Here is a 26,170-nt window from a genome sequence, read left to right as displayed (position 1 = left end):
CATTGCCCTTTCCGACCACTCTGACGACGAACTATCTCGTGAAGCTGTCAGTATCTCGAGAAGCCACTCTTGAATACCCTTCTGCGCTCTATCCTATATAGCTCGACGACAAAATTTCCCCACGACGAAGGGCATCCAATTGTGCGTAGAAGCCATTCTACGGCGCAATGTCGAGAGCGGAATATCCACGAGGCTTGTCAGGAGTGCAGGTGCGCGGAACTGGAGCTCCGAATAGCTCCGATCCCCAGAAGCGGCGGGTCGTACTGAATCATGCCACCCAGATATCTGCGGACGCCACGTTTCGAGCAGCTGAGGAATTTGGTTCGAGGCGTACCACATCTAGAGGCTTGAAATGCGAACACAATAGATCATCAATCACCTTTGCACAGACGGTGGAACCTCACCACAGCCATCAACGAGCCACACAGCGATTACTGCAAACAGGACGTACACAGGTATACAGATTACAGTCTTCGTAGTCGTCATAAATCCATTCATCCATCCATCCATCCATTCGTTCAGGCGAGGCAGTCGCCAGACTAATATCGTAGCGGCCCAGCTCGATCACGCAGTCTCGTGTCTCTTCAGAGGGCGCGGCCTCCCAGTCGGCTTGCGTCCTCTGGCAATCCGCTCCGCGAGCAGTTCGACCACTCCACCCGTGCCCTCGTCTTCCTCGAGTGTGCGCCGGATGAGTGCCTCCATGCCCAACTGTTGAGGCCATGCACCGGGAGGTACCGCATCCTCTCCATCATCTGTTTCGCCCGTCGGTGTACTGGCGCCGCTGTAAGACCGCTGTAATTGGGTGTGCAAGGGTTGCCGCATGGATGGCACAGGCACAAGCGGGTACGATGTGGGCGCAAAGTCGAAATGCGGAAGGCGCTCGTTTGCTTGATCGAGGCGGCGGCTGTACAAATCGATGAGAACACCGAAAGACACGGAGCGTGAAGGAACACTCACGCATCGTCAAAGCTGCGGATGTACTGTCGGATTTGGTTGCCCTGTACACCGAGCGCGTCGTTGCCCACTCGGGGGCCATCGACGCCAGCCATTTCCGCATCGCTAGGCGCGAGCTCTGAGGCATTTTCAGACTCCTCACTGGAAACGCGACATGCAATGCCATCAGTGTGGCAGTCCCGTTTAGTATAGATAGAGGAAATCGCACCGGAGCAATTGGAAAAGCCTTTGCATCCTCCCAACTACCAAGATCTTGTTCTTGATTTGCTCCCGCCTCGCAGACAATTCGCTCGGGGTGGGCGCCACATCGGGAATTGTGCGGGTCTCGTCCATGTCTTCATCAGAAGATGTGTCTTCGAGTTCTTCCTCAGAGCAGATGCTCAAGATAGCAAGCAGCATCTCGATGACTAGGATTCCACTTGAGTGATGCGTTTGATAAATGATTAAGATCGAACATACTCTTTGCACCGACAAATGGCAGACTCCATGTGAACGCGTCCATGAAGTTCGGTAGCCAGTAGGGATGGTTCCTCGAATGATATTGCCGGATCGTGATGTTCTTGTTGGCATACTTGAGTACAGCTCCGCGATTGTGGTACACATCAAGATAGTTTGGCGCAGAGAACACTGTTATTACGGATGGAAACTTTTTAGTTGGCGTCTTGCGGAACATGGTGTATCTATTGAGCTCTTCAGTGAATATTGAATGCATACAAACAGTGTAATCGTACCCCGCGTCCTGTGCCTCATGCGCTCGAATGACTCCCAGAAGCTCATTCCGCGCCAAAAATTTTACCACAGCCTCATACCTGTGAAGATGTTATAGGCTGTGCCACTTGATATCAAGTCAGGCTTAGGCTTACGTGTAAAAGTATGAGCAACCTCGAACGCCATTGTGTTCCCATAAAGTTCCTTTGGGAATCCCAGGACCCTGGTTCGATGGCTCGTTTTCGTGTCCAAAGTTAGGTATCGGATCCGCCCAAAGTAGATCGCACAGGAGACCGTGCGACTTTGGTTCCTCGAACCGATGCATCTGTACAAGACGAGTTATGGAACTATCCTTTTGTGAGATCGCGAAGTTGAACGTACACGGCGTATATCATCGAGTGTGTTCAGCTCAGGAGAGATTCCACCATGAACACAGAAGAACTTGCCATCTAACAAGCCTGCGACGGGCAGTGCGTTGAATGATTCGAGACATGCCTCATACACCTCTTCTGAGTATTTGTGGAGGCCTGTGGGTATTCGCTTTAGCGTAGATAGACAGCATTCAGTCGTGTCTGATGCACTTACACTCCCTTTTGAAAGTAAAGTATTCTGTGAGATGTTTGCATTCGTGGTTTCCACGAAGGAGAAACATTCGTTCGGGCCACCAGAGCTTGAGAGAATAAAGATACAACAAACACTGCGGAGACATCATGAGTGCTGAAGATTTCGGAGACATGTTGTAGACTGACCTCGATGCCAAAACAACCTCTGTCTACATAATCGCCAAGAAATATATAGTTTGTATCGGAAAGGTTCCCGCCCACTTCGAACACCTTCATCAAGTCGTACTAGCCCATAACCATAAGCTATGGTGCGAAGGAAGAAGACAAGAGCTCACATATTGACCATGAATATCCCCGACCACTTATAGTAGTCGTGAGGAATGGTGGCAAAGAACGCAGGACACCACATACCTGTAACTGGACTTCGAACTTCTAGGATATTCGCTTCCGAAGCCAATAGATCCGTAGCCTGCCTGAGGATCGTCACCGCCTGTTCGGTCGTCAATCTGCCCTCCCTCAAAAAGTGCTCTCGCAAGAAATCGGGGTTTGGTCTCCTCCTCCCATGCGAATCGTGTTTGAAGAATTGCTCATCGGTCGGTTTAAATGTGGCTGGTTCCGGCACCTGCATATAGAACAACGCCGTGAAGTCCTCAATAGAGCATGGAGGAAAGGGATTGCACGTACCTCCTTCACTTGCCGTTCTCGCGTATTCAGAGGAACATCTAGAGGTAGCGTGGGGTACCCCGGACTCGCCTGGATTTGGTGCAGGGCGCTCTGCATGTATGACTGGTCGTCTCCCATGGTTGTGGCAGATGGGTAATTTGGGCAGAGGGGAACGATGTTTGCAGATTATGTGTCGCTCAATCGGGGCTGGTGGGGCTGGAACGTATAGATGTTAAAGACAAGGAGAAAGGTTGCCACAGATATCGAACAGAAGCCAGGATATGACTCCAACTCGACTAGACCGAACGTAGAAAGAGTTGTAGGCGCTTGTCTCTCCGGTATTTTGTTGTCTTGTCCTCCGGAAACGTCTTCGATAACGAAGGAGACTGGATGTTGTCGTCGTGCAGATACAAGCTTGAGGCCAACTGAAAAGTTGCTGCTGATTGGACTGCCACTGACTGATTGATTCGGATACAGGCCACTCATGCACGAAGCACAGGTTCGCACAGGTATTCAAAGTCGTTTATGCACGAAAAGCAGTGCGATTCACAAGGCTATGATCATCGGCACTTTTGATCTTTACGCGAAGAGGACGTCTCAGGTGACGTCAAAAAGCTAGGAACGTTGCCAATTGTCAAGCGGTGCGGGCATGATTCTTATTATACGACTTGTACAGATTTTATCTCTGGTTAGGCGATGTATTTAACATTATATGCGCAGATAAGTATGTACTGGCCGAGCAACAAAGAAGAGACGCAAGAGGGTCAGTTCTCTGTAGGAATGCCGGCGTATTCGTCGTATCCCAGAGTGAGATTCAGATTCTACCGGACGGATTAAAGACCAATGTGAGTATCACGGTCATCAAGATATGCCATCTGCACATACCTGGAGGCACTGTGTCGCCGCTCCTTTCAACAGGTTATCCAAGCCTCCCTAACAAAGTAATCAACATCCTCCCCAACTCCAACAGATAAGCGGAAAACTCACAACAACGACCGCACGGTCACCCTGGCTGTGCACCTGGAACCCTCCCACGGTCCACCCATGGCGATTTTGAACGTCCTTTACCTCTGGCACGGGACCCTGGATCTTGATCAGCCTTTCACCACGATACCTCTCTTCGTATAATGCCTTGACTTCCCGCGCCGTGAGCTTTTCGCTCAACTGCATGCTCAGGACCGATATGATCCCACTGAACCACGGCGCGACGTTTGGGATGAAAGCGAGCTTCATTGGGGGCTGGTCACCCAAGAGGCTGGACAGGTGCGTCCCGGCCTCGCGTTCGTGAATGTGGTCCGTCAGAGCGTATGGGCGGACGCCGCCCGCGAGGCTCTCTGCGGTCACTTTTGCGACAGTCGCAGGGCGGCCGTCGGGGTCTGTGGCGCCTGCGACAGTGCCCGCACCGCTGTACCCGGACATGCCGAACACGGTGGGCCACGCCGGTCGATTGAGGTACTTGAGCAGGGGTGCGATTAGAAGCTGCGAAGATGTAGAATAGCAGCCGGGGTTGGAAACACGTTTGGAGCCTCGAATTGCATCCCTGGAGTACAGTTCTGCAGCATCACGCAAAGAACGCAAAGCGCGCACATGACATTCAATTAATTACCGGAAAAGTTACACGAGTAGTGAAGGTCCCTCACCCGGAAGCCCATACGTCCACTCCTTCTCGAACCGGTAGTCAGCACTGAGGTCGACTATCACGCTGCCCTCGCCACTCGTGCGCTCTTTCGTGCCTTTGTCCACAGCATCTACGAAGGGCTTCGCCGCGCCGTTTGGGAGGGCCATCACCCAAGCGTCCACCTCCCCGTCCTTCTCCATCCGCTCTACGTCCTGGATGGACAAGTTGGAGTATGTGACGGCGGACTTCGTATACCCATCCAAGGAAAGACCTGCTAGTTGGCGGGAAGAAACGTGTGTGAGGTCGATGTAAGGGTGACCGGACAGTAAGGTAGTCAACGCCTGGCCAGTATATCCCCGTGCACCGATCAGAGCAAGGCGCTTGCGCTCTGTCGAGGCAGTGGGAGCCGCGGCGGTAGCGTAACCCCTGGAAGAGCCAGGAACTCGACGCGCCATTGTCGAGTACGCCCGGGTACCAGTCGGGTTGCGGTGCGGAGGTGCAGCAGGGCCAACTGGGAGGTACGCCCTATCGATCCTGCCCTTCTCCTCAAACAGCTTGACGACACGCTCGACTTCCTGGACTTCATGCACGCCGTACCAAAACAGGCTCTTTCCAGAGCGCGTGAAGCTCCCGTCCGCACGCTCAAAGTGCCATGCCCGGTTCTCATCATCCGCGTGTGCAGTCCAGAACAGGCGGCGGTAATCTTTCTTCACGGCGTTGAAAACGTTGTCGACAACATTGTTGAGGATGCCGCTACGCGAGGGAAGAAGCTTAATCATGACGGGAGTTTCACCCTCGGGATGAGCGACGATGGCAACGACATCGAGGGGTTCATCGCCATAGATAGTGTACGGCGTGCCCTTCAGGCTGTTCAGGACCTCTGTGACAGTTTTGTCTCCTGAGAGAACGTCCGGGTCACGGTCGCGGATCACCTGACGCAGGCGGTCCGCCCCCAGCGAATCGATAGAGTCGTGTTTGAACAGCTTGTAGCCTCGACGGATGAGCGTTCCCGCCCCGCTATCGGTGAAAAGCTCCTTCTGGAGAGAGGCGGCAGAGATGATCGCAACAGAGGAGGAGCGTGGAAGATGATCAAGGAGCTCCTTGATCTCCCGCAACTTCAGCTTAGTACCGTATTTGACCCACGGCTGCTTCATCAGCTCGTTGTATTCCTATAAAAGATGTCGTTTCCGACTCCCCGAACTGTGAGACTTGAAAGCGCTTACCTCGTCCAGATTGATCACGTCCAACTTCTCGCCTGAGACCCCGTGGAACAGACCACCTTTCTCGTTCAAATATACGATCTTGAGGGGTTCGAGCTCCTTAGCGAGCTCTCCCGCGGCAATATCAGCGTTGACATTGAGGATCTGACCATCAGCGCTCTCGGCCAAGCTCGTAAGGATGGGTAGTGCACCGGCGCGTATGGACGCTTCGAGAGGGCGCTTATCGACACGGGTGATCTTTCCCACCAAACCATACTTGTCCTTGTCAAGGTAGTCGGCAGTGAAGACACCAGATGTAATAGGCCGGGCGCGGGTACCCAGCTTTTCCAAAGCGGTTACTATCTTGAGATTCTCTTCTTGAAACACGCGGCGAGCAATTTGTAGCGTCTTGGCGTCTACACGAGCGTTAGTTAGAGAAATTTTCGAGCAAGAAAGTAGACGCACCTGTGACACGAATACCGTCTATGTAATCTGGAACGATGCCCTCTCGTTCGATAATGTCGTTCAATTGAGGGCCAGCGCCATGGAGGATGACGGGGTAGAGGCCGACACGGTACAAAAAGCTGAGGCTGAGCGCAAGCTCGTCCAGCTCGTCCAGGACAGCACCGCCAACCTTGACTACAGCAAACTTGGCAGGCTCAGAAGGATTGGCCGAAGATGAAAAGATGCGGAGGTAACGTTCGACTTCACGCTTGGTGCCGATAGAGTAGAGCAACCTAGTGATAGTGTCCTGGGTTCAAGCTAGTGAGTACATGTCATAAAGAGGGGTTTCGTTTGAACAAGAGAAGGGTTCGTACCCTGTCCGTCTGGGCGACGGTTTGCAAGGCCCTCAGGGGGGCAGCTCCCGGCCGACGAGCAGCCTCAACAACAGCGCGGCGCTGTCCAGCAACGATGACGGCTCGCCTAGCAACGGCGCGGCCAGACAGACTAAGAGCCTGAGCGGAGAGCATGTTCGGCGAGGTGTGTTATGAATGTCAACAATGTGTACAGAAGCAAAGAGGTCGGCGCTAGTGATGCTGTGAGTTGGCGGCAAGGGACGAGTCAGGCGCCGAGCGGAAAATGTGAGTGCCTTGGAGATCAACGCAGGTTATCTGATAAGATCCCTGGCCGCGCGACACTCCGCGGCATCGTGACCTTATCGTGACCGAGCGGGCAAGTTCTTGCACTCAACAAACCTTGACCGGTTGACCTCTAGCAGTCCCCTGAATTCTCGCGATCGTACTGCTCAGCATCGTCTCCAGCGACCGCAAAAGAAAATTTGCGGCGACTGACCTCGTTCCCCATGATGACATTGTCAAACCAAACCCAGTGCTTTGTGTACTAGGGAACAGGGCTCTGGCTTTCGAACGCGGGTCAGACCATCATCTGGTAGGTGAGGCGTACAATCGACCTGGTGGCACATCCCCATTATTGAGGAACGACCAGCCATTTCACTCAAAGACATAGAGAGGAACGATCTGTACACGGTTCACACGCCATGACTCAATTCTATCCAGGCCTCGACGCCCTGAAGGCGTACATCTATCTTCAACAGGAAGGATAGACGTCAAACAATGCGTCGGAGGTTTTCTTAGATGTTTCAGTATGTCTTCCCCTTGAAACAACTTGGATCTTCGAACTAAGAGTTAAGCCCCCGTCATCAGCCTTGAGTGCAGCACTGCAGTGACTCTGCCATAGAGCGTATAAAACCGCACAGTTGCATCTTGATGCTAGAACAACGCCCACTTTCTTCCCATCTCCACGCATGAGCATGCACAATCACTCTTCTTCCGCAACAACTCAATCAAATCGATGGGTGATCAGGAGGCGTGCTCTCCCCGCCCTTTTGGCCAATTCCCACGTAGCTGCTTGCCCAATTTGTCTCTCTCACCGAGAGCAATCAAAGGATGCACCTTTGCAGTCATCGTCAGTGCATTTTATCATACTCTTTCGTGCACGCTTCTGATATTGAGCTTTAAGTACCCCATCATTCAATGACGAGTCCGATCTTTTGGTCCGACCGACAAGTGATATCAGTGATGTCATCATTCGATTGTCTATCTCCACTTCAGGTGAAATAAACACCTTATCAACGTTTGGTACTGCTTCAATCGCCATACAAGGCGATGAGCTTCATTCAAGACTCTCCTCATCGAGTTCATTTGGATACCTGGGTACAAGCCCAGAATGCCATATTTTGTCTTCGAGTGCAACAGACATCACCTCATATTGGAGGTAAGCACCCATGCCTATATCTCCCGTTAGCCATTTTTTGACGCTAAGAACATGCCAGATCTACCATGGCGGTCACGTCGACGGAAAGTTTATCACCAACGTCCTTGTCGTCTCCTGACGCCCTGATGCACAATCTGGACACATCGAATGGGTTATCCACTCTCACAATCGCTGTCCTGGTCCTAGTAGTGGTATTTATCTTTGCATTATTTACTTGTTTATTCAGGCAGATTGTGAGGTCTCAGTTTTATTTCCTCGTGACTACACTAATCATCCTATTATAGCACTGTCGTTTGACTATGGCACCTCGGAATTGTGACGGTCGTCGGAGAGGAACACAGCCCCTGTGGATCCAAGGCTCTCTGAGCTGTATCAAAACATCCTTCCGAAATATTTTCTGATTGTGACCCAGTCGATCCGAAACCGACTTATGTATTCTTCTTGATAGTTGTACTTCGCATATCTGTTCTCAGTCATGTATCCTCGAGCATCTTGTATCTACTTTGAAGCGCTGGAGTCTAGACTCTAGATGCGCAACAGAAATCATTTGTGTAAACCCGTTGAAAAGGACAAAAAGACAAAGCTTTCCCCAATTCCGCAATTGTCACAGTTTATGTGACAAAAACGTGAATACTATCACTATTTACCCCAAGGAGGCTGCGCTTGCCCAATAGGGGGATCAGGGCAGGCCAACGTTGTTCCATGCCACTTGAAGGTATCCAGGCTTGCCGTTGACCACCATGTCCTCCACAGACCCTCCCCAGATACACATCACCATTTCATCAAATAGTACCTCATTTAAACGTTCATTCGAACAATTCGGCTTCGACCTCGACAGCCCAGTCGATGCCAACTCTAGTAGCAGTGCAAGCCCAGGCAGCAATGCCCTCTCTGTAGGCGAGGGGGGTGAAAGGAGTAAGAGGCCCAGAAGTGATAGTTCATCATCAGGTAGCGGCGGGTCCTCTGGGTCTTCGTCGAGGGCAGCGACTGGCTCGAGCCGCGTTACCAGCGAGTCGCCGTCTCTCGTCCGTTCTCCTCCTTGTCCTCCCATGTCAGCCGCTGCTGCCGGCCCTTCTTCCTCCTTGCACCCGGAGCAGCCTCCTGTGCATCCATTACTAGCTCAAGAGGATGTGGAGATGCTTCCATCCGTACCTCTAGACCGACCTCGATCTTATTCACCACCATCAATCTGGCATCCTCTGCAAACGAATGAATCCTCCGACTCTGGATTCAGCGAGCATTTCAGGGTGTCAATGGAGAGATTTAATGCGTTTGACGCCGAGATATCAGCGCTTCGGCAGCGCTCTTCGCCCCCTGTCCGTATCACTGCCACTCCTCCCACCCTCCCACCTTTGTCGCTTGATTCGCCGAACCTCGATCCCAGCTCCCACGTACTAGACCTCTCAAATTCCCCACTTCCTTCTATGATTCTGGACGCGTCGAGTGTCCAGTATTTCAACGAACCGCCCGTTGCATCTTCCAACGACTTTGCAATCACACGAAGCGAAAGACAAAGTGACCACGATCCCACGCCGTCCGGAGGAAACCCCGACCGTGATTGTCAGTTTGACTTATTAGAGTTCTGAGTAAGACTAAGTAGTTCATCTATTGTTGACAGATTTCACCTATCCCACGTACGGATCTCATCAAGCTAGGCCAACGTCCCGCCAGGGTTCCGTCCGTTTACCAATCGCTGACGACGCTGCTTACCGCTCTTCTGCGCGCAGAGGCCATCCTCGTACGACTTCACCATCACGCTACGCCCTGTCCTCGCGAGGCGCACCGCTGATCGAATGGGGTTATGTTCCCAACAATTTTGGGGCCCCTTCACAAGAAGGTTCGTCAAGGTCAGACGGGTTTGTACACACCGAACAGCCGAGGCGGCGCATGAACGAGGAGCGCCGATTCCCTTTACGCTTCAACGATTCTTTGGCCTCTCAAGTCATCGCACGTGCCGATGGTGAGCAGTGGCCAGCTATTCCGAGGTCGAATCGCAACACCGAGCGACGTGATTACATGGGCATATTGATTCCTGAGCCCCCCGCCCCGTCGGCGTCTGAGAGGCCCAGTGCATCCGGTAGAGGAAGCGGTGTGCCTGGGCAGGGAGTCCAGGAACACGATGATCCTCAGTGGACAATTTTCAGAAACGATGCAAGGCGCGCTCTGCGAGCCAACTTCTTGCGTTCTGGAAGAGCACACACCGATCTACCTCACGTCCCTGATCTCGGATCGCGTCCAAGACATGGCTTCGGACATGGTCTGGCTCAACTTGGAGCGGAGGATATACTCAACGGCACGATGAACGATCGTATGTTAGCCTACATGCTGAATGATAACGATAGACTTATTGGAATTCACAGGCTCTTATCGCAGTGAGAGTCCTGACTCACGCTCTGGGTCCCGTACACATCTCCTCGAGCTTGATGCTAGCATACACGAAGAATTCCAGCCTCTCCTCTCCAGGATTGACGGGCAATCGTTAGACACGTATGGTGATGCTGACTCTCAGCCACGTAGAGATGTGCGATCAATGCAACGCACGTCACTAGTTGAACCAAGCTCTCGCAGAGAATCTCACCTCCGTTATGATTTTTCGATAGAGCCGTCTCCTCTCTTCGGTCTCCGCGGTACGAATCTCCAAGAAGGAATGACGCCTCCAGGTCGTTCGACGCCATATCCCGATGGTATTTGCCAATGTTGTTGTTTTCTTGTCAAGTTGCTTACCATCTGTCAGATGTTTTGCCTGAGTTCGAAGACGTTGAACCCATCTTATCCAGATCTGACAGCTCTTTGGCGGACAACTCTCGAACCCGGACGAGCCTAGCTACATCTCCACGATCAGCATGGCGGTCAGTCCCGGAACGTTTGTTCAGTGAGAGTGATCGCCGTGGCGGGATATCCGAACCTTCAGCCATATCTCGCTCTCGAATGCTTCAGTTTCGCCCAAGCCAGTCAAACTCTTTAATGTCGGAGAATGCGGCAGAGTGGAGGAGAAACGCGGCTCGCTCTCAAGTCCACGGGCTTGCTCATTCCTTACGCGGTCCTCTGGCTACCGGCGATTACACTGATCGAGACACATCCCTATGGTCACCGGGATCCAGCTCTCTATTCATGGAAGGCGGGGAATCTCTACACCGAGACTTGCTCTCACTCGATACCACTTCCCTGGCGACAGCGGATTCGTATGTCAGGCAGTCTCTTCACCCGCCCACACGTAGGTCCCTGCCATTACAACCTTCACGACATCGCCCGTCCGTGTCTAGCTTACAACTTGGTGGGCCAAACACGGAACGTGATTGGTGGATAGATTCGGAATTGAGCGGGCCGATAGACACTTCAACTGCCGCCCCGAGAAGGCGTGAGTCGGACAGTGCACCATTCTCGAGTCAAACACCCTTTGGCGCTCGGACAGCCTCGTCACCTCAACATAACGTAGCTGAGCAAAGATCTGCAGACTTGTCAGAGACTTCATCTTTGGGCGTTTTGCCCCCATCCCCTCTTGCTTCTCGGGAACGTCCAGTCTCGAACCCCACCATATCTGAGCCGAGGCGAGCATCATCGACTTCTCACCCTTGGTGGCACGAGCCCATTGACCTTTCCAACACGACACCATCCAGCAGGGTTCCACCGCAGTCCCAAGCACCGCCAACCGCGCCTCGCGACCACCGATCATCCGTTTTTCGAAACATCGATCTGGATGCCTATCATCGAGGACCCTTCCGTGCTTCGCTTGAGCGACTCGTTGAGATTGAGCGTCTCCGAGCTAGGCTCACTCATCTACACTCGCTGTCTGATGATGCGAACCCACAAGAGTCGCCCGCACCTTCTCTGCCGCCATTGCGGTTCGACAACGACGACTATATCTGGTCGTCTGGTACCTCTCGCCCCGTAAGTTTTCATCACACTTGTATGCAACGAGGGGCTAATCCGTATGCCAGACTGCATCTGTGACTGCGCCGCATGCCGTCCTGGAAAGAAGATTGAATTTAGAACGAGATCTTCCTGGCCCTCAAAGACAACCAAGACCATTTTCTCGGGAAGAAAACACCACTCCTGCGACAGGTATATGGCGATCGATGGACATTCGGTCTGCGCGTCGACGAAGCCCGCTCTCTTCGACACCAAATCCACCCGCATCAAGCAGTCGCCCTACAGCCGACAACACCGACACTCGCGGACGTCGGCAAATGCACAACCTTTTTGCACGTCGTCCACGGTTGGAGGCATCTCGTATCGCCGACGACGACAACACATCTGATCATGGTAGCGTGGAGGGCTTCTCGCATGCGATCGCCCTTTTGCGAGCAGATGGACTCACCCACGAGAGACAGCGCCAACTTATTGATCGATTCCAGCGCCAGAGGTCGGAGGACAGCAGGCGTCAGTCATCTCACTGGGGAGATGTGGAAGGAGAAGACACAGGATCAGTTCGGCCGCGTCCATTGGATATCCGTAGGAGGTTAGGCGGTAGTGTTCTGTTTGCCGAGCCGCCCATACACCGTGCAGAGAATGCTAGGACAGCGGAACACTTCACGGAACCTACCGATCGAGACCGCGATTCGCAATCAGAACGCACACGTCACGAGCAGCACCGAGCTGCTGCGAATCGTCGCTCGAGCTCGCTTATGAGACATAGGGCGCCAGCGTCGCTTCGGTCGTCAATGCGAGATGAACTCGTGACATTTGAGCAGATCGAGAGGTTGATCCGTGGTCGAGGTGGTCCCCACTTTGCCGGGGTTGCGCCTCGGGTAGGAAGAGGAGTATCCGATTTCATCGTAAGTCTGAGCGCCGTTCTGTGTGAAAGCCTTCCTTACTTATCAACGTCCACAGCGAGATGAAGATTTCGACACTTCATATGAGAGTCTCCTCTCGCTCGCTGCGACTCTCGGCGACGTGAAACCCCGCTGTACCTCTGAGAGCGTTATTGCCTCTCTACCCACCGGATTGTACCGAGATTGGGCTACCCCCGACAGTGATGCTCGTTGTCCCATATGCCTTGATGACGTATGTACCAGTGATTTGCTTTCCTTGATGACTCTAATCACTCCTTTACTTGTTCCTCTCAGTATCAGCCAACAGATCCCGTGCTCAAGCTGACAGACTGTACGCATTGGTTACACAAAGACTGCCTGAAGGTACGTCGATTGGAATACTTCCACGGTCCTGGTCCTAACTTTTTCCCCGGCAGCAATGGCTTCGTGGCGCAACAACATGCCCTGTCTGCCGCAAGCATGTGAAAGGACCCCTTCAGGGAAGTGCCAGTCAAGCAGGCCCTAGTAACAATCGTCGAGGTGGCCATGACCACAATGACGACGACGACGACGACGACGATGATGATGATGATGATGACGACGCTTCGTTCGAATTCCCCTGGAGGTGAATGACTACCCGAGTGTGAAGTCAAACATCAGATCATATCCATGCATCTTGTCTTGAATATCGGCTACCTCGAGTAGGCCGTCTAACTTATGTCGCAATCGCACATGAAACTGTACCATAGATATTTATTTGCCCTCGTTTTTGAGAATCGTACGATAACTCGAGCAATGTTGAATATGCTTCATCATCGTGCATTCTCCTCAAGTATTCGGGATATCCTGAAGTCTGATGATCGGAGTCGATCCTTTGCTCGCCATGTGTTTGACCAATGATATGATTCGACTGCTAATGCGATATGAACCAGTCTTAAGCACATCGGATCGGGGAAAGGCTTCCAGAAACTAGATCGTTGTGTCATGAGTGCAATGGGTCCCGAGGAACATGTAAGAGTAAACTTTAACAGAGCATGTAGAGTACTTATGTATAAAAAAGAGCCATTAGATATTAATCGTACTTCGACAACTCTGCCTCGAGCAGATCGGCGTCGATCGATATGTCGCCGTAGCTCGAGTCTGCGTCTGTTGCTGCAGGAGGAGAGCGGCTCCGTCCGCGGTCGACCATGGGGACAGGCGGGGAAGGATTCGGAGTGGGGAGGCTTGCTGGAGGTGGATCACGAGCCGGGGGGTTGGTTTTGTAAGTGGGACGGGACACATGAAGCACGGGAGCCGCAGGGGCCGGGGGTGGAGCTGGAGCTGCTGTTGCTGTTGCTGTTGCTGTTGCGGGACGGGGACGGGCGAGTGGAGGACGGAAGGGACGTTGTTTCGTTGGAAGAGTCTGCGAGGGTGGGATGCTGTACGTCGACGCGCGGGTGCGACGCATACCAAGAGTGGGTGGATGCTGAGAAGGGCGGGGCGGTGCAGGTGCAAGGGGTATCGGCGCGGGTTTTGGAGCAGGAGGGGCAACGGGCTTGCGGATTGTGGTTGACGTTCTGGACGATGAAGATTGGGAAGGGTCAGTGTGCGTGCGATGAATGGGCAGCACCGGTGCGGGACGCGGGGGATGCTCGGCGCTCGCGCTGCGTTCATGCATGGATACAGCGAAGGCAGGACGGGGCTGAGACACTGGCGATGGAGTTCTCGGGGGCCCCAATAGCGAGCCGGACGTCGAGAGAGATTGCGTTCGGGTCAGCGAGACCGCGGAGATGGGCGAGTCGATCACGCTGGATTGGCCGGAGGAATTCCTCTCCACTGAGTTCGTGTTCACGAGCAGCGATTTAGGGGAGTCTATATCCATGTACATGTTATCGTCGTCGTCGAGGACGATCGAGTTTCCGAGTCTTGAGGAGGCATGCACCCGTTCTGCTCTCGGAAAGCTATGATCGAGCGAGGCCGTCGCCTCCAATCCAACTGTGCGTTTGTCAGATGAAGTAGAAACTCTGCTCCCTCCGGACATCGTAGACTCCTTCTCTTTAGCCAGCACTGCTCCCTCACGAGGCGTTTTAGACGCTCCTTGGACGAACTTGGACTTGTTGCTCTTGTGGTTGAGCAAAGCAGCCTGACGGGCCTTCTCCCTTTCCTTCTCTCGCGCTCGCTCCACAAATCGTTGCTTCTCTCGCGCTCTCTGGTCTATCTTCTCAGATACCTCCTTCAACAGACCGAAGAACATCGTAGGGTCTCCCTGCACAGATGCCATAGAGCTGCTGGGAGTAGATGAATATCCATGTGTGCGGAGTGCACGGGGTCGAGGGCGTGTAGCAGAGGAGGCGCCGACGGGGCGCGCATGTGATCGGGGGGTGTCTGTTGTCGAACTGGACGGATCAGCAGGCGACGAGTTCAGAGCATAATCATAGTCATCGATACTGAGAGCTGGCCAAACTAACGTCACGGAGTCAGACCGGGAAGACGCAAGGCGCGAGAGTCACATACGTTGCGCAGCTGGCTTGGCAGCTTCTCTGATCAGCCTGTTGAGCCCTGCGGAAGGTGTCTGTGAGTTTTGCCACTGGACGATGTCTCGGTCTGGCACGGCTTCCTGGGCTGCGCGCGCTCTGAGGACCCACTGCGAGCCAGTGAGCTGAGAAGATGACGGAAAGTTGTCAGGAAAGATGTTTGGGGGATCCATGCGGCCGTTAGTACATGCCCGCGAAGGCATCTGGCGGCTTATAAGGTAAAGTGGTCGCTTTGTGATCAGTGTCAAAGAGCCGGAGAACCCTTCGTGCCACTAAGCGATAAATGAGCTCAGTAAAAGCGTCGTTGCATCAATGTTTCGGCCACTGGCTTTGGTTCGCCACGCTTTTGCAGTCGCCAGAGCCGCGTGAGACAGCCAAGTGAGTTCGTCGTCCAGACGTGACGGAAGTTCCCACGTGCCACACGACGCGTCGAGACGCGTCCACGTGAGGGAAAGTCACACGGGGACACCCCTTCGCCGCTCTTCGCCGCCAAAATAATCCAGAAATAATGCCGCTATCAAGACATTGAAGCACTCTGTCCCGCATTCATGACCATAATCGAGCTGTAAAGTTCCATGATTTTTTTCTCCACTGATCGGGCATCATCCTTGTTGGACCGCTTTATTGCAGCGGCCCTATATGCGAGGAGCAATATGCCGCTATCGTTCGATTCGTCTGTTCGTCCCTCGTCGTAAGCGAGCAAGCTGGAAAAGCTGACCTTGATTCTTGGCGAAAGTCGAAGTATCGCGAAAGGATATTTCGCGAATTCCATAACTTCCCTTTAGTTTTGAAGGTTGCTTGGCTTTAAATGAAACATTTTGAGGACCCCGATGTTCTTTGTCTTGAGATCGATATCTATGGACGAACCGAGTCCTCGTCATCACAGACGAAAAGTCTTTCTGCCAGACCCCGAATCGCAGGGACGCTCCGATCTCCGCCTGTGCCCTGTATATACTCACATCTTGTTCCCCGCCGCCATCTCGAGCGTGAGTCGCGATCGTCATATCCAAACCGAAGCCCAATCGCATCCAAAAAATTACGACGCTTATCCAGTCCACTCGCCACAGTGTCCCCCACGCTGGTTGTTCGTCGACGATTGGATACATTCGTTCTAGGCGTCGAGATACCTCACCTCGTGTGTGCGTTTGCAGTTCGGGCAACGCTCGGTTTCGATTGGTCTAGGGATGTATTGCATACGCTAGACTTGATTCATACGAGCCTTGAGCGCTTGAGCCTTGCGATGTTTCTTTTCTCTTTGTTCTGTGTGCTAGGTAGCGTTCTTGAGAGGCAACATTTCTCCATCCACGCGCAAGGCAATGCATCCGTGTGCGACCCTGGTCTTCCACGCTCCACGATCAGACGAAGATCCGTAGTGTCACGATCTTGCAAGGTTTCGAGCTCCAAGCGCTCGCACGCAAAATACAGTCAATCAACAAACGAATAAAAGAACGAAATCAAATGAAACAGACAGACAGACAAAAGACGAGACCCCACACAAATCAAAACACGACATAGCTCTGAGTTCCTTGTAATTTCTTCTTCTATCCAGCGTCTGAGGCCCGGTGCGCGCACGACGCCCGCGTGCAGCCTGCGTGTACGAGATCTATGGCATCGCCCGCGCCCCGCGCCCCGTCTCCGCGCCTCGCCCATTCAGCCCGCAGAACGACCCGCCGCAGCAAGCTCATTCGACGGCGTACCGCTCGGTCCACTCGCGCGAGATGCGCTGCGCGTCGCGCTCGTCCTCCTTGTAGTGCTTCGCGACGTCGGTCGCGAGCGGGTCGTCGGGGTTCGGCGCGCTCAGGAGGGCCTGGATAGAGAGGAGCACGGTGCGGATCTGGAGCGCGGGGGACCATTTGTCTGGTGCGTGCGTGTGTGCGTGCGTGCGTACGGGTGTCGGGTCGGTAGGGGGGATCGTATCGGCGAAATGAGGTCGGTCGTGGTGTCGGGGTGGCGGTTCGAGACGAGACGAGAGGCGGAGTTCGGTCGGGTGGAGGTGATACGGATGTAAATGCAGGTCGGTCAGTCGATCAGTGAGCGCGCCACCCCCGATCGATCCTCCACGTACCTTTAAGGATGTCCAAACAGATCCGACCCAGCTTATCTACAACTCGGCATCAGCGTTTCGTTCCACGGTCTCGCGAAATCTCGAGGAACGGATAGCGGAGACGGCAGTGACGACGAGGCAGGCGAGCAATGGGTGGCAAAGGGAGGGAGCGCGGGCGACGCACCGATGTTTGGGTGGTAGATCTTGGTCAGGAAGCGCACTTTGGGCGGAGCCATCGGGTATTCTTCTGGGAGGAAGAGCTCGAGCTTGAACACGCCATCTGTGGGCGTCCAAGGGAAGGTGGGTATGTGTGGGTGAGTTGATGTGGCGCGTATGGCACCGATCGGAATGGAGTGCACAGCAGAACGGGTGTGTATGCAAGGAAAACCGAGGATGTCAGAACAAGGTGTGAAACCAAGCCGGTCGCATAGGCAGAGGGAGTGGAAAGAGACGCACGCTGGAAGGGGCTTCCGTCGGGGCCCTGGATGGTGACGTCGAAATAGCGGAGGTTGTCGTCGTGCGGAAAAGCGGTGATGCCGGGGGCGGGATCGGCGACGAGGCGCTCAGTTTCCTGTCCATACGAATGGGGACAAGGGTAAATGGGGGCACGCGACCACGAGTATTCGCGATTACGGAGAGCACAACAAGGAGGTGAGACTGTGCCATGGAGAAGGAAGCACGGGGAGCACACCTTGATGATCCTCTATTTGGGCGAGGCGGGGCGAGAACATCAGGGCGCGCGCCACCCGATCGCAGGATCGTGGACACGGCAGATGGAAAGAAACAGAAAACGAGCGTCAGCGTCAGCGTCCTCGCCTGTATGAGTCCTCCTCCACGGCCCACAGCCCAGAGTCGCATCGCACTGCACCTACCGCGCACGGTGATGTCGGGCGAGTGGCGGGGATCGCGATAGCACAAATACATGACTCAAGAAGCCCACAAAACGGCGTGTTTTTGGCACGCGGGTAGAGCAAGAGAGAGCGCGACTGACCTTGGGGAGGGACATGGCGAGCGACGAGGATATTGGAGAGTGCAAGTCTGACAAGAGATCTGGGAGGAGCAGAGCACCGTACTATTTGAGCGAGGACGAGATCCGAGATGCCGGTGGACTGCCGGTGATTCTGACTGATTCGAGCACTCGTCAAGAAGAGGCCGCCGCAGCTTAGTCATACACACGCTCTCTTGCTCTCGAGTGCTTCAGCGCATACACCCAGCCCCGACCCCTCCCTTCCCCCGCAACAGCTTCTACTCCACCGTCCTCATTCACGACAACCCCAGGACCAAAGATGGCAGAACAGGTATCCCGCCTGTCCGCCCGGTGCTCGCCATCATGATGCTAACGCCCTCCTAATCGGACGCGCTCTGCGCTTTGTCTGTCGTTGTCGCAAAGGCAAATACACAGGACCCAGCCGGCGCGCCCGATGTCACAGAGTGGGTCCGCATCGTCAGCAGCGACGGCTACTCGTGCGTCGTCTCGCGCGCGGCAGCGATGCGCTCCGGGACGCTCAAGAACATGCTCGACACCGAAGGTCCGCGCTGCTCCTTTCTTCTTTTGTCCTTTGTCCTCTTCCTTTTCTTTTGCGCCGCACATCCCTTGATGCCGTAATTAAGGCTCTAACGTGATGCTATCTTACTCGCGCATCTCTCTCACACGCCCCTGCTTGGCTGTGGACACCATGCTAACCCGCGCTGTCTCTTACTAGCTAATTTCTCCGAGGCCGAGCGCCAGACATGTCACCTCCAAGAACGGTGCGCTCCCTTGCCCGCCTGCCCATCCTCGCGCTCACGTCTCCCACGCACCGCCATTTCCCTATATCCCACGAAATAAAATTAACCACACCTCCACCGCCGTCGACCCCCGCAGCGGCATCGTCGTCGAGAAAGTCGTCGAGTACCTCCTCTACAAGACAACGTACGAGAACACGCCGGCCAAAGTCGACATCCCGGACTTTTTTGAGCGCATCCAACCCGAGATCGCGCTCGAGGTGTGCGTATCTCCTCTTCCTCCTCCCCTTCCTTTGTTCTTTTCTTTTGCCTTCCTGTCGTTGACATGTCTGCGATGGTGCTGATGGCTTCCGTTTTACGTTTTTTCTTATACCTCTGTCTGGCGGGTCCGACGTCGCCAGGCTCCAGGCTGCGGATTTCTTAGAAGGTGCGCACCTAACCACCCCCTCACCTCCTTTCATCCTTCGACGCTGTCCTTATTTCCTCGCTCTCGTCCCTGCCCTGCGCATGCTCATTAACGCCCCCTTCCAGCTTGACTCATCTAACCTCTCGATCGAGACCCCTGTCCCTCCCGTGTATGTGTATGCTGTATCTCTACTACACCTTGTGTAATCCTAGCCCGCGTCTGCGTCCCATCATCGACGGAAGGACCGCAGCGAGCCATCGACCGAGCGGAGGCAGCGCGTGCAAATCGCCGTCGGCCGAGCTCTACGTCTATGGTACTAAGCCCTGTTGGATCGTGTCGAACGTGCAGAACCCAGCGAACATGGATCGCGACTCGCTTTTTTTTTCGACGCAGGTGCGTGTCCACTTGAAGCTCGCCGAACTGACTCGGCGCAGAAGCTCGCTATATGTGTTCTTGCACTGATGACTGGAGGGAACACGACAACGCTCGAGCTTGTCCGCTCATCCACTTACGTCCTACACCGACACGCTCGCACGCAACATCAAACCCCTTCTTACTCTTGTCGAGCAGCCAATCAGGCTCTGTCTGTCAGTTTTGTTTCCCCGGAACCCAATATATTTAACGAAAAAAAATCCCACGCATACCTCCAGCGACGACCCCGACCATTCAAGGCAAGCGAGCGGCTAAAACCCCGGCCTCTTTCTGTGTTTTTTTATTTTATTTTTCTGTGGGGTGGGCCGGGGGCACGGGTTCGGTCCCCCTCGCCCGTGATCACTCACCGCCCGCTGGGTCGTCGCTAGAGGCATGCGCGGAGGGGCGGCCGACGAGCAGGCGCTGCGCACGAGGCCGTCGGGCGGAGCGCCTGCTCGGCGGTCGTCCGCGCGAGATACAGGGATGGGAAGATATGGAGAGAGAGGGAGACAGGAGACAGGAGAAGGAAGAGACGCGGCGAAGAGAGAGAGGATACAAGGGATGCGGGGAGAATACAGGAAGGAACGGGGGCACGACGAGGCAGAGACAGATAGAGACAGGGATAGAGACAAAGACAGAAACCAAGCCAAGACCGAGATCAAGATGCGACGCAGGAGCCAAGAAGACAGAAACAGAGACATTCGAGGGTGCAGAGACCAAGATACGACACAGAGACCAGAAGCATGAGATACCAGAAAACGAGAGAGCTAGACCCAGCCAAGAACCAGACACGACCCAGAGACAGAGACAGATAGCTAGCCGACGGTCTTGACCTTGACCTTGACCTTGGAGCGGGCCTTGACGGTGAGCGACCTTGCGAACATCTTGACATCGAAACCTACAAAATCTGATTCAGAAAAAAAGTTAATGGCCTTGTCGTTGATGGAATCTTGCTCTTGCGGATTGGCTTGTCGTGGTCGAGACTTGTCTTGCGAGTTTGCCGGAAGTTGCGTTATTGCCGAAAGTCTTGCGGTGCTGGATGTTGTGTCGTCGTCGAAGGTCGAAGGCCGAGGTCTTGATCTGTAGAGTTTTGTCGTGAGGAAGCTTACCGTGAGTGGTTGTGTTTGTGGTTGTGGGTCGTGCGGGTCCTGGTTTGTCGTTGATTGCTGATGGTTGGGTGGTTGTCGAAGGTGGTGGTTGTCGAAGGTGGTGGTTGTCGGAGGTAATAGTTGTCGAAGGTAGCGTTTGTCAGAGTTGGTGGTGGATCGTGGCGGAAGGCTGTCTTGTTCTTGGAGTGCTGGGTGGTCGATCTTGTGGGTCCCTGATAAAATGGTCAGTGACCTACCGCTTTCTGAACGTCTTGAATGTCTTGAGGTTAATGTTGCATCTTGAAGGAATTGAGCATCGTTCTTGTCGAGGTTGTGGATGTAGCCAAGGTGGTGTAGCCAAGGGTGGTGTAGCCAAGATTTGTGTAGTCAAGATGTGTGTAGCCAAGATGTGTGTAGCCGAGGGGTGTTGCTGTAAGTCTTGCCGTTGTTGATATATCGTTGATTGCTGAAGGTGTTGCCAGATGTAGTCGTCGGAGGTGTTGCCATTTTGTCGTTGCCGAAGGTCGAGTCTTGATCTTGAAGTACATGGTGGTCGATCTCGCGAAGCCTTGAAGGTCAGTCACCTACCGTTCGCCAATCGTCTTGCGTGTCGCTGCCTTGATGGATCTTGTAGTCGAGTCTTGCGTCTTGCGTCTTGCCGTACTTGAGGGTCTTGGCGTCGAGAAGTTTTGCGGTGAGTTTTGCTGTTGTCGTGTCGTTGCTGAGAGTCTTGTGGTGCTGAAGGTGATGTATACTGTCGGAGGTCTCGTCATCGTCTCGCCAATCAGGATATGCCAGACCGACTCACCATTGTAGAGTCTTGCTGGGGTCTGTCGGGATCACACATCTACCGTTTGCCAAGCGTTTTGAGTGTAGCCTAGAGGGTGAGTGTAGCCTAGAGGGGAGCGTCGTCTAGAAGTCGAGTGTAGCCTAGAGGTCGAGCGTAGCCTAGAGGTCGCATCTTGAAAGGCTTGAGGATCGTTTCGCGGAGTCGTTGATGTTGAGGGGCATTGTAGTTGAGGGGTCTTGCTGTAAGTCTTGTCGTTGTTGGTTTTGTCGTTGGTTGCTGAAGGTCGTGTCGTTGTTGTTGTCGAAGGTCGTAATTGTCTTTGTCTTGAAGTATATGGTTGTCGATCTTGCGGAGCCCTGTCAACACAAAAAAGGTTAGCCACCTACCGTTTGCCGGGCGTCTTGATCCTGAAAGTCGAACGTTGCGTCTTGAAGGGCTGAAAGGTCGTTGTGGAGGGGTTCTTGATGTTGAGGTTGCTATAAGTCTTGCAGTTGCTGATATTGTCGTTGATTGTTGAAGGTGGTGTCGTTGTCGGAGGTGGTGGTGGTGGTGGTGGTGGTGGTGGTGGTGGTGGTGGTCGATCTTGCGGAGCCCTATCAAAAGAAAAGGTCAGTTGCCTACCGGCTTCCGTGGGTCTTGAAGGTCTTTGGCCTTGAGGTATTGCTGTAAATCTTGCCGTTGTGGTTCTGTCGTTGGTTGCTGAAGGTCGTGTCGGTGTTGTTGTTGTCGAAGGTCGTGGCTGTCTTGCGGAGGTTGAGTCTTGTTCTTGAAGTATATGGTTGTCGATCTTGCGGAGCCCTGTCAAACAAAAGGTCAGTCGCTTACCGTTCGCCGATCGTCTTGAATGTTGCTGCCTTCGTATATCTTGTTGTGGGGCCTTGCATCTTGTAGTACTTGGAGGTCTTGATATCCTGTCAGAGATCTCGCCATCGTCTCACCAATCAGAATACGCACGACCGACTCACCGTTGTCGAGGTCAAATGTTGCGTTGAAGGGCTTGAGGGTTGTTCTGGCGGAGTTGTTGACGTTGAGGGGCCTTGTAGTTGAGGAGTGTTGTTGTAAGTCTTGCCGTTGTTGGTGCTGTCGTTGTCGCTAAAGGTTGAGTCGCTGTTGTGGTTGTCGAAGGTCGTGGCTGTCTTGCGGAGGTTGAGTCTTGTTCTTGGAGTTCCAGGTGGTCGATCTTGCGGTGCCCTGTGAAGAAAAAGTAAGTCGCATACCGTTCGCCGATCGTCTTGCATGTTGCCGCCTTGATCAATCTTGTGGTCGAGCCTTGTGTCTTGTAGTACTTGAGGGTCTTGATGTTGAGAAGGTTTGCCGTGAGTTCTGCCGTTGCAGTGTCGTTGCTGGATGTCCTGATGCTGAAGGTACTTGCAGGCGAGTGGCATTACTGTTGATAGGCTTTGATGCGTTGATGAGATCTTGACGTTGTCAAAGAGTCAAGTTCACTTCTCATCAATGTCCACGAAGAGGTACATGAGTCACTCACTGAACGGTCCTGGTCCCTGGAAGTCCTGCCACCATCTATCGATGCACCCTACACAAGTCCTCGTCATCAGCAGCTGTGGAGTGACCTACCTCGTCACCAGTCTTGTCGCCACAGTACCATCTATGTCTTGCTCGAGGACTTGAGGTCGAGAGGACTTGCGATTGCTGGATGGATTGAAGACGTCGAGCCATGTTGTCGAAGGTCTTGTCGTCGTTGTGTTTGATAATTTCGGATGTGGCCTCCCGTTGTGTCGAACCTTGCGCCGCCTGTGGCATACTCTGGAATCTTCAATCCTTGTGCTCGTCGCCTCAGGTCCAGTTCGGTCTTGCTGATGTTGTCCAAAAGGGTGAGTATTGAAGTCGAGTATCAGAGTGGTCATGGTGGAAGAGGGAGAAGATGTGGAATGTGGCAGAACGAGGCGGTGGGGGTGGTTTTATACGACGCAAGGCGTGGGCCACTGGACCTATTTTGAATTTGACATATGTGGCCCAAACAGTATTATGCACTCTTCACTCGTTTAGCGTAGGACCCTCCGCTATCATAGAATTTCAGTCCACAACAGAGCTCGTGTTCCAACCAACAGTCCAGCGAGCAAACAGGATCGCAACCGTGGAATTGAGATACTATACGGGCAGTCTACACAAGGTCGACTACGCAAGGACGTTCACGATTCTCGACGCCGCCCTAGAGCGTTCACGCAGATCGTACAAGTTCTTTAGCAAACAAAGGACTATTAGAGGTGTATATTCATACCCCGCCCCGCATCGCGAACGTGATCCGGTGTCGAACTGGTAATCTTGGTCCAGTCTACTTCGGAATCTAAAAATCTGGATGTCCTCGAAGTCAGAAGTCTATATCGTCAGGTGAACTGGCGGGACTTGATTGTGATAGCATCACTGCAGGTCGCCGCATCAGGGTGATCTCAGCATGGCGTCTTCAACGTGGCATTTGACGACAGTCAATGGTAACTTGGAGCAATAGGGCTGATAACCGCACTCAAATCAGCCTTTATATCACCACGCTCGACACAGAGATCCGCAACATCTGTCAAAGATCATTTGATATTTCCGACAGGAAATTGCAAAAACAACCGACCAGTCGAGACTCAGCGGGAACAATTGTATCTCAATACCGTCGGTCCGCTGTCTCCCAGCCTGGTTGACTGCTTTTGGTCTGGACGAGAAAAAACAATGCTCAAGAACATACAATCGGATCGCGATGGATACTATGACATTCTGTCAAATGATGTCGCAGACGTTCCGAAAATTGCAGGACTGGAAGCGGCGTCTTGAAATGGAAGGTATAGAAGCATCCAGTTCCATTTCTACCCAGTGCTACACTTCAAGCTTTAGACACGAGAAGACGAAGGATGCGAACATAAGGGGGCTGCTGGGCAAGCAGTAGTCATGAAGACATGACATGACTTGCAGTGATGGAGTCCACGCTTGTCCAGCCCGTTTCGGCGTGACGTCCTCGATCTCTATCAGTCGGAGAACTCCGGCGGTGCTGGTGGGACCAGAACCTGCCAAAAAAAAACTCCATCGGGCCCGAAGATATTAGCATTCAAGCTCAGTTCAAGCCCATCATTCGAGCAAAATTGAGAGCTCATAGCGAGGTTGCCGCCGGCTTGAATTTTGGCTTGCAATTTCGAAATCGTCGTCGCGGAGATTGGTTCTGTCACATAACCTACCATGAATTGATGTTATGATCGCCTCAAACAATCGCATGACGCGTAACCAACAGTGCGATATCGCGAATAGCGCAAAAATGAAGAAGAATTTTAACAAAATGAGTGAGACAGAGTTCGACAGAAGACACGTCAGACAGTTTTTCGAAGAATATAACGAAGAAAGCGAAATCATCACGCTTTCAGGCTGACACAGCGACCTGAAAAAACAATGGCAGCGTGTGTGAACCGTTGCAAAAAGCGGAACTTCAAAATGAAGTATCTCTACCTTGAGTTTAAGCGACTTGATAAGGGGAGCCAATTTAAGGTCGAGGATAGCGCCAACGAGGCCACCCAGCAGATTGTTCAGAATTGACTGGACATCGGTCAAAAGTTCGGCAACAAGGTCGAGGACGTATTCAAGGAGTGTGTTGAGAATATCGCTGTAGCGAAACGTCATCAGCCCCGATGTGAAATGCGTGCCGGACGTGCGCCACTCACCCAAGCGGCGATAGAGCAGCAGTGACATTGACCTTGTCAACGCTGGAAATCTTCAAAATATTACCCGCAGGAGCCAGAACGGTCTAAGATAGATATGCGTGTTCAATTCTCATCTACGCGAACCGGATAACGTGAGAAATTCACCCTAAATACGAGGTTCAGATGGGCCGCGACAGCAACCGAGGTGACAATCTTGCTTTGATCAGGGAGAAGTTTGAGCTGGACAATCGCGATGTGCACATCGCTAGTGATGGTAGCAACGATGGGCGAGAGAACGCTGGCGGTCGCATTGCTCGCGTCGATGGAGCCTGCAGCAGAAAATTCGAAGCGTTCAGCAAGACACTGGCTCCCACACTGCACGTAACGAGATAGACACACTCAGTAGCACAGCAGGCTCTTTTAATTTCAAGGACAAGTCTGCCAGGATAGTGAGAACATTGGTATCACGCTTGGCATTCACGGCAGCAGCGGGGTACGGCACAGCAGAGACGACTGTGACCGCGCTGAACGTGAGGGCAGCAAACGTGACGAGCTTGGCGAGAATGAACATGATCGAAATGAATGGCGGGATAGTGATATTGGAGAGGTATGGTGAATCCGGAGGATGAAAGAAAGAACAGCAGAGCACGCTTCACTTTATACTCAGGTGTCATGCGTCGTGGAATTCCAAGGATCAAGTCCATGCATGGAATCAGCTTTGACGAGTTGTTCCCCGTCGTTCCACCGTGTTTCATGGAAGCTTGCATCGTGGTATTGAAGCATAGACTTACCAGATCTACGTCAAGGCGGGCGGAGATCGTGCGGTGGAGATGTACATTTCGCCATCGGCGTCATCATGAACAACATTGT

The 26,170-nt window shown here is 53.3% G+C and overlaps 9 protein-coding genes across 9 annotated transcripts; 3 read left to right on the top strand and 6 right to left on the bottom strand.

Annotated features, from left to right (window-relative positions):
- Nucleotides 1-366: 366 nt before the first annotated feature.
- On the bottom strand, nt 367-3,280 carry HETIRDRAFT_148882 (uncharacterized protein). The gene is made up of 12 exons (XM_009554456.1): nt 2,910-3,280; nt 2,637-2,847; nt 2,561-2,586; nt 2,412-2,510; nt 2,248-2,359; nt 2,044-2,189; nt 1,818-1,987; nt 1,686-1,763; nt 1,414-1,634; nt 1,163-1,361; nt 958-1,095; nt 367-904 (listed from the first exon to the last, which is right to left on the bottom strand). Exons 1-12 carry the CDS (start codon nt 3,024-3,026, stop codon nt 565-567), a joined length of 1,857 nt encoding a protein of 618 aa, XP_009552751.1. The 5' UTR covers nt 3,027-3,280; the 3' UTR covers nt 367-564.
- Nucleotides 3,281-3,546: 266 nt separating this feature from the next.
- Nucleotides 3,547-6,713, bottom strand: HETIRDRAFT_390933 (uncharacterized protein). The gene is made up of 7 exons (XM_009554455.1): nt 6,524-6,713; nt 6,171-6,456; nt 5,730-6,121; nt 4,529-5,675; nt 3,876-4,441; nt 3,774-3,821; nt 3,547-3,709 (listed from the first exon to the last, which is right to left on the bottom strand). The coding sequence occupies exons 1-7, from the start codon at nt 6,674-6,676 to the stop codon at nt 3,653-3,655; spliced, it is 2,649 nt and encodes an 882-aa protein (XP_009552750.1). The 5' UTR covers nt 6,677-6,713; the 3' UTR covers nt 3,547-3,652.
- Nucleotides 6,714-7,470: 757 nt separating this feature from the next.
- Nucleotides 7,471-8,341, top strand: HETIRDRAFT_164530 (uncharacterized protein; the record flags this gene model as incomplete). The annotated part of the gene is made up of 4 exons (XM_009554454.1): nt 7,471-7,631; nt 7,686-7,940; nt 7,999-8,173; nt 8,225-8,341. 4 exons carry the CDS (start codon nt 7,471-7,473, stop codon nt 8,339-8,341), a joined length of 708 nt encoding a protein of 235 aa, XP_009552749.1.
- Nucleotides 8,342-8,657: 316 nt separating this feature from the next.
- HETIRDRAFT_482843 (uncharacterized protein) lies at nt 8,658-13,655 on the top strand. Its single transcript, XM_009554727.1, has 8 exons — nt 8,658-9,500; nt 9,559-10,248; nt 10,301-10,624; nt 10,675-11,828; nt 11,879-12,715; nt 12,771-12,944; nt 13,007-13,075; nt 13,129-13,655. The coding sequence occupies exons 1-8, from the start codon at nt 8,681-8,683 to the stop codon at nt 13,318-13,320; spliced, it is 4,260 nt and encodes a 1,419-aa protein (XP_009553022.1). The 5' UTR covers nt 8,658-8,680; the 3' UTR covers nt 13,321-13,655.
- A 108-nt stretch (nt 13,656-13,763) lies between these two features.
- On the bottom strand, nt 13,764-15,572 carry HETIRDRAFT_437099 (uncharacterized protein; the record flags this gene model as incomplete). Its single annotated transcript, XM_009554453.1, has 2 exons — nt 15,185-15,572; nt 13,764-15,133 (listed from the first exon to the last, which is right to left on the bottom strand). The coding sequence occupies exons 1-2, from the start codon at nt 15,405-15,407 to the stop codon at nt 13,764-13,766; spliced, it is 1,593 nt and encodes a 530-aa protein (XP_009552748.1). The 5' UTR covers nt 15,408-15,572.
- A 1,053-nt stretch (nt 15,573-16,625) lies between these two features.
- HETIRDRAFT_446925 (uncharacterized protein) lies at nt 16,626-18,321 on the bottom strand. The gene is made up of 6 exons (XM_009554452.1): nt 18,240-18,321; nt 17,940-17,951; nt 17,705-17,819; nt 17,433-17,528; nt 17,270-17,305; nt 16,626-17,061 (listed from the first exon to the last, which is right to left on the bottom strand). The coding sequence occupies exons 1-6, from the start codon at nt 18,252-18,254 to the stop codon at nt 16,886-16,888; spliced, it is 450 nt and encodes a 149-aa protein (XP_009552747.1). The 5' UTR covers nt 18,255-18,321; the 3' UTR covers nt 16,626-16,885.
- Nucleotides 18,322-18,677: 356 nt separating this feature from the next.
- On the top strand, nt 18,678-19,245 carry HETIRDRAFT_244312 (uncharacterized protein; the record flags this gene model as incomplete). Its single annotated transcript, XM_009554451.1, has 3 exons — nt 18,678-18,777; nt 18,952-18,997; nt 19,113-19,245. Coding segments are annotated over 3 exons (279 nt in total), but the record flags the coding sequence as incomplete, so codon positions are not given.
- A 1,360-nt stretch (nt 19,246-20,605) lies between these two features.
- Nucleotides 20,606-23,533, bottom strand: HETIRDRAFT_120288 (uncharacterized protein; the record flags this gene model as incomplete). Its single annotated transcript, XM_009554450.1, has 10 exons — nt 20,606-20,870; nt 20,900-21,111; nt 21,467-21,632; nt 21,687-21,755; nt 22,055-22,261; nt 22,290-22,466; nt 22,494-22,579; nt 22,634-22,859; nt 22,886-23,026; nt 23,244-23,533. The coding sequence occupies 10 exons, from the start codon at nt 23,531-23,533 to the stop codon at nt 20,606-20,608; spliced, it is 1,839 nt and encodes a 612-aa protein (XP_009552745.1).
- A 1,379-nt stretch (nt 23,534-24,912) lies between these two features.
- HETIRDRAFT_442525 (uncharacterized protein) lies at nt 24,913-25,927 on the bottom strand. Its single transcript, XM_009554449.1, has 5 exons — nt 25,700-25,927; nt 25,466-25,629; nt 25,322-25,404; nt 25,110-25,263; nt 24,913-25,041 (listed from the first exon to the last, which is right to left on the bottom strand). The coding sequence occupies exons 1-5, from the start codon at nt 25,869-25,871 to the stop codon at nt 25,024-25,026; spliced, it is 591 nt and encodes a 196-aa protein (XP_009552744.1). The 5' UTR covers nt 25,872-25,927; the 3' UTR covers nt 24,913-25,023.
- Between the last annotated feature and the right edge of the window lie 243 nt (nt 25,928-26,170).

Source organism: Heterobasidion irregulare, assembly GCF_000320585.1.
Source record: "Heterobasidion irregulare TC 32-1 unplaced genomic scaffold scaffold_13, whole genome shotgun sequence".
NCBI lineage: Eukaryota > Fungi > Basidiomycota > Agaricomycetes > Russulales > Bondarzewiaceae > Heterobasidion > Heterobasidion irregulare.
This window is presented reverse-complemented; position numbering and strand designations above follow the sequence as displayed.

What these genes read in the sequence shown, in the direction of transcription:
- HETIRDRAFT_148882 (XM_009554456.1), bottom strand. Translation starts at nt 3,026, where the DNA reads ATGGGAGACGACCAGTCATACATGCAGAGCGCCCTGCACCAAATCCAG. An exon ending in GGGATATTCATGGTCAATAT is followed by an intron (nt 2,511 to 2,560) that starts GTGAGCTCTTGT and finishes GTTATGGGCTAG; the next exon opens with TACGACTTGATGAAGGTGTT. An exon ending in CATGAGGCACAGGACGCGGG is followed by an intron (nt 1,635 to 1,685) that starts GTACGATTACAC and finishes AGAGCTCAATAG; the next exon opens with ATACACCATGTTCCGCAAGA.
- HETIRDRAFT_390933 (XM_009554455.1), bottom strand. Translation starts at nt 6,676, where the DNA reads ATGCTCTCCGCTCAGGCTCTTAGTCTGTCTGGCCGCGCCGTTGCTAGG. An exon ending in CCGTCGCCCAGACGGACAGG is followed by an intron (nt 6,457 to 6,523) that starts GTACGAACCCTT and finishes GCTTGAACCCAG; the next exon opens with GACACTATCACTAGGTTGCT. An exon ending in ACGTGATCAATCTGGACGAG is followed by an intron (nt 5,676 to 5,729) that starts GTAAGCGCTTTC and finishes CATCTTTTATAG; the next exon opens with GAATACAACGAGCTGATGAA.
- HETIRDRAFT_482843 (XM_009554727.1), top strand. Translation starts at nt 8,681, where the DNA reads ATGTCCTCCACAGACCCTCCCCAGATACACATCACCATTTCATCAAAT. An exon ending in GAGGAGTATCCGATTTCATC is followed by an intron (nt 12,716 to 12,770) that starts GTAAGTCTGAGC and finishes CAACGTCCACAG; the next exon opens with CGAGATGAAGATTTCGACAC. An exon ending in GTCCCATATGCCTTGATGAC is followed by an intron (nt 12,945 to 13,006) that starts GTATGTACCAGT and finishes TGTTCCTCTCAG; the next exon opens with TATCAGCCAACAGATCCCGT.
- HETIRDRAFT_446925 (XM_009554452.1), bottom strand. An exon ending in CGACGGAAGCCCCTTCCAGC is followed by an intron (nt 17,529 to 17,704) that starts GTGCGTCTCTTT and finishes GGACGCCCACAG; the next exon opens with ATGGCGTGTTCAAGCTCGAG. An exon ending in CTGTTTGGACATCCTTAAAG is followed by an intron (nt 17,062 to 17,269) that starts GTACGTGGAGGA and finishes CGCACGCACCAG; the next exon opens with ACAAATGGTCCCCCGCGCTC.
- HETIRDRAFT_442525 (XM_009554449.1), bottom strand. Translation starts at nt 25,871, where the DNA reads ATGTTCATTCTCGCCAAGCTCGTCACGTTTGCTGCCCTCACGTTCAGC. An exon ending in AGAGCCTGCTGTGCTACTGA is followed by an intron (nt 25,630 to 25,699) that starts GTGTGTCTATCT and finishes TTTCTGCTGCAG; the next exon opens with GCTCCATCGACGCGAGCAAT. An exon ending in GCTGCTCTATCGCCGCTTGG is followed by an intron (nt 25,264 to 25,321) that starts GTGAGTGGCGCA and finishes GTTTCGCTACAG; the next exon opens with CGATATTCTCAACACACTCC.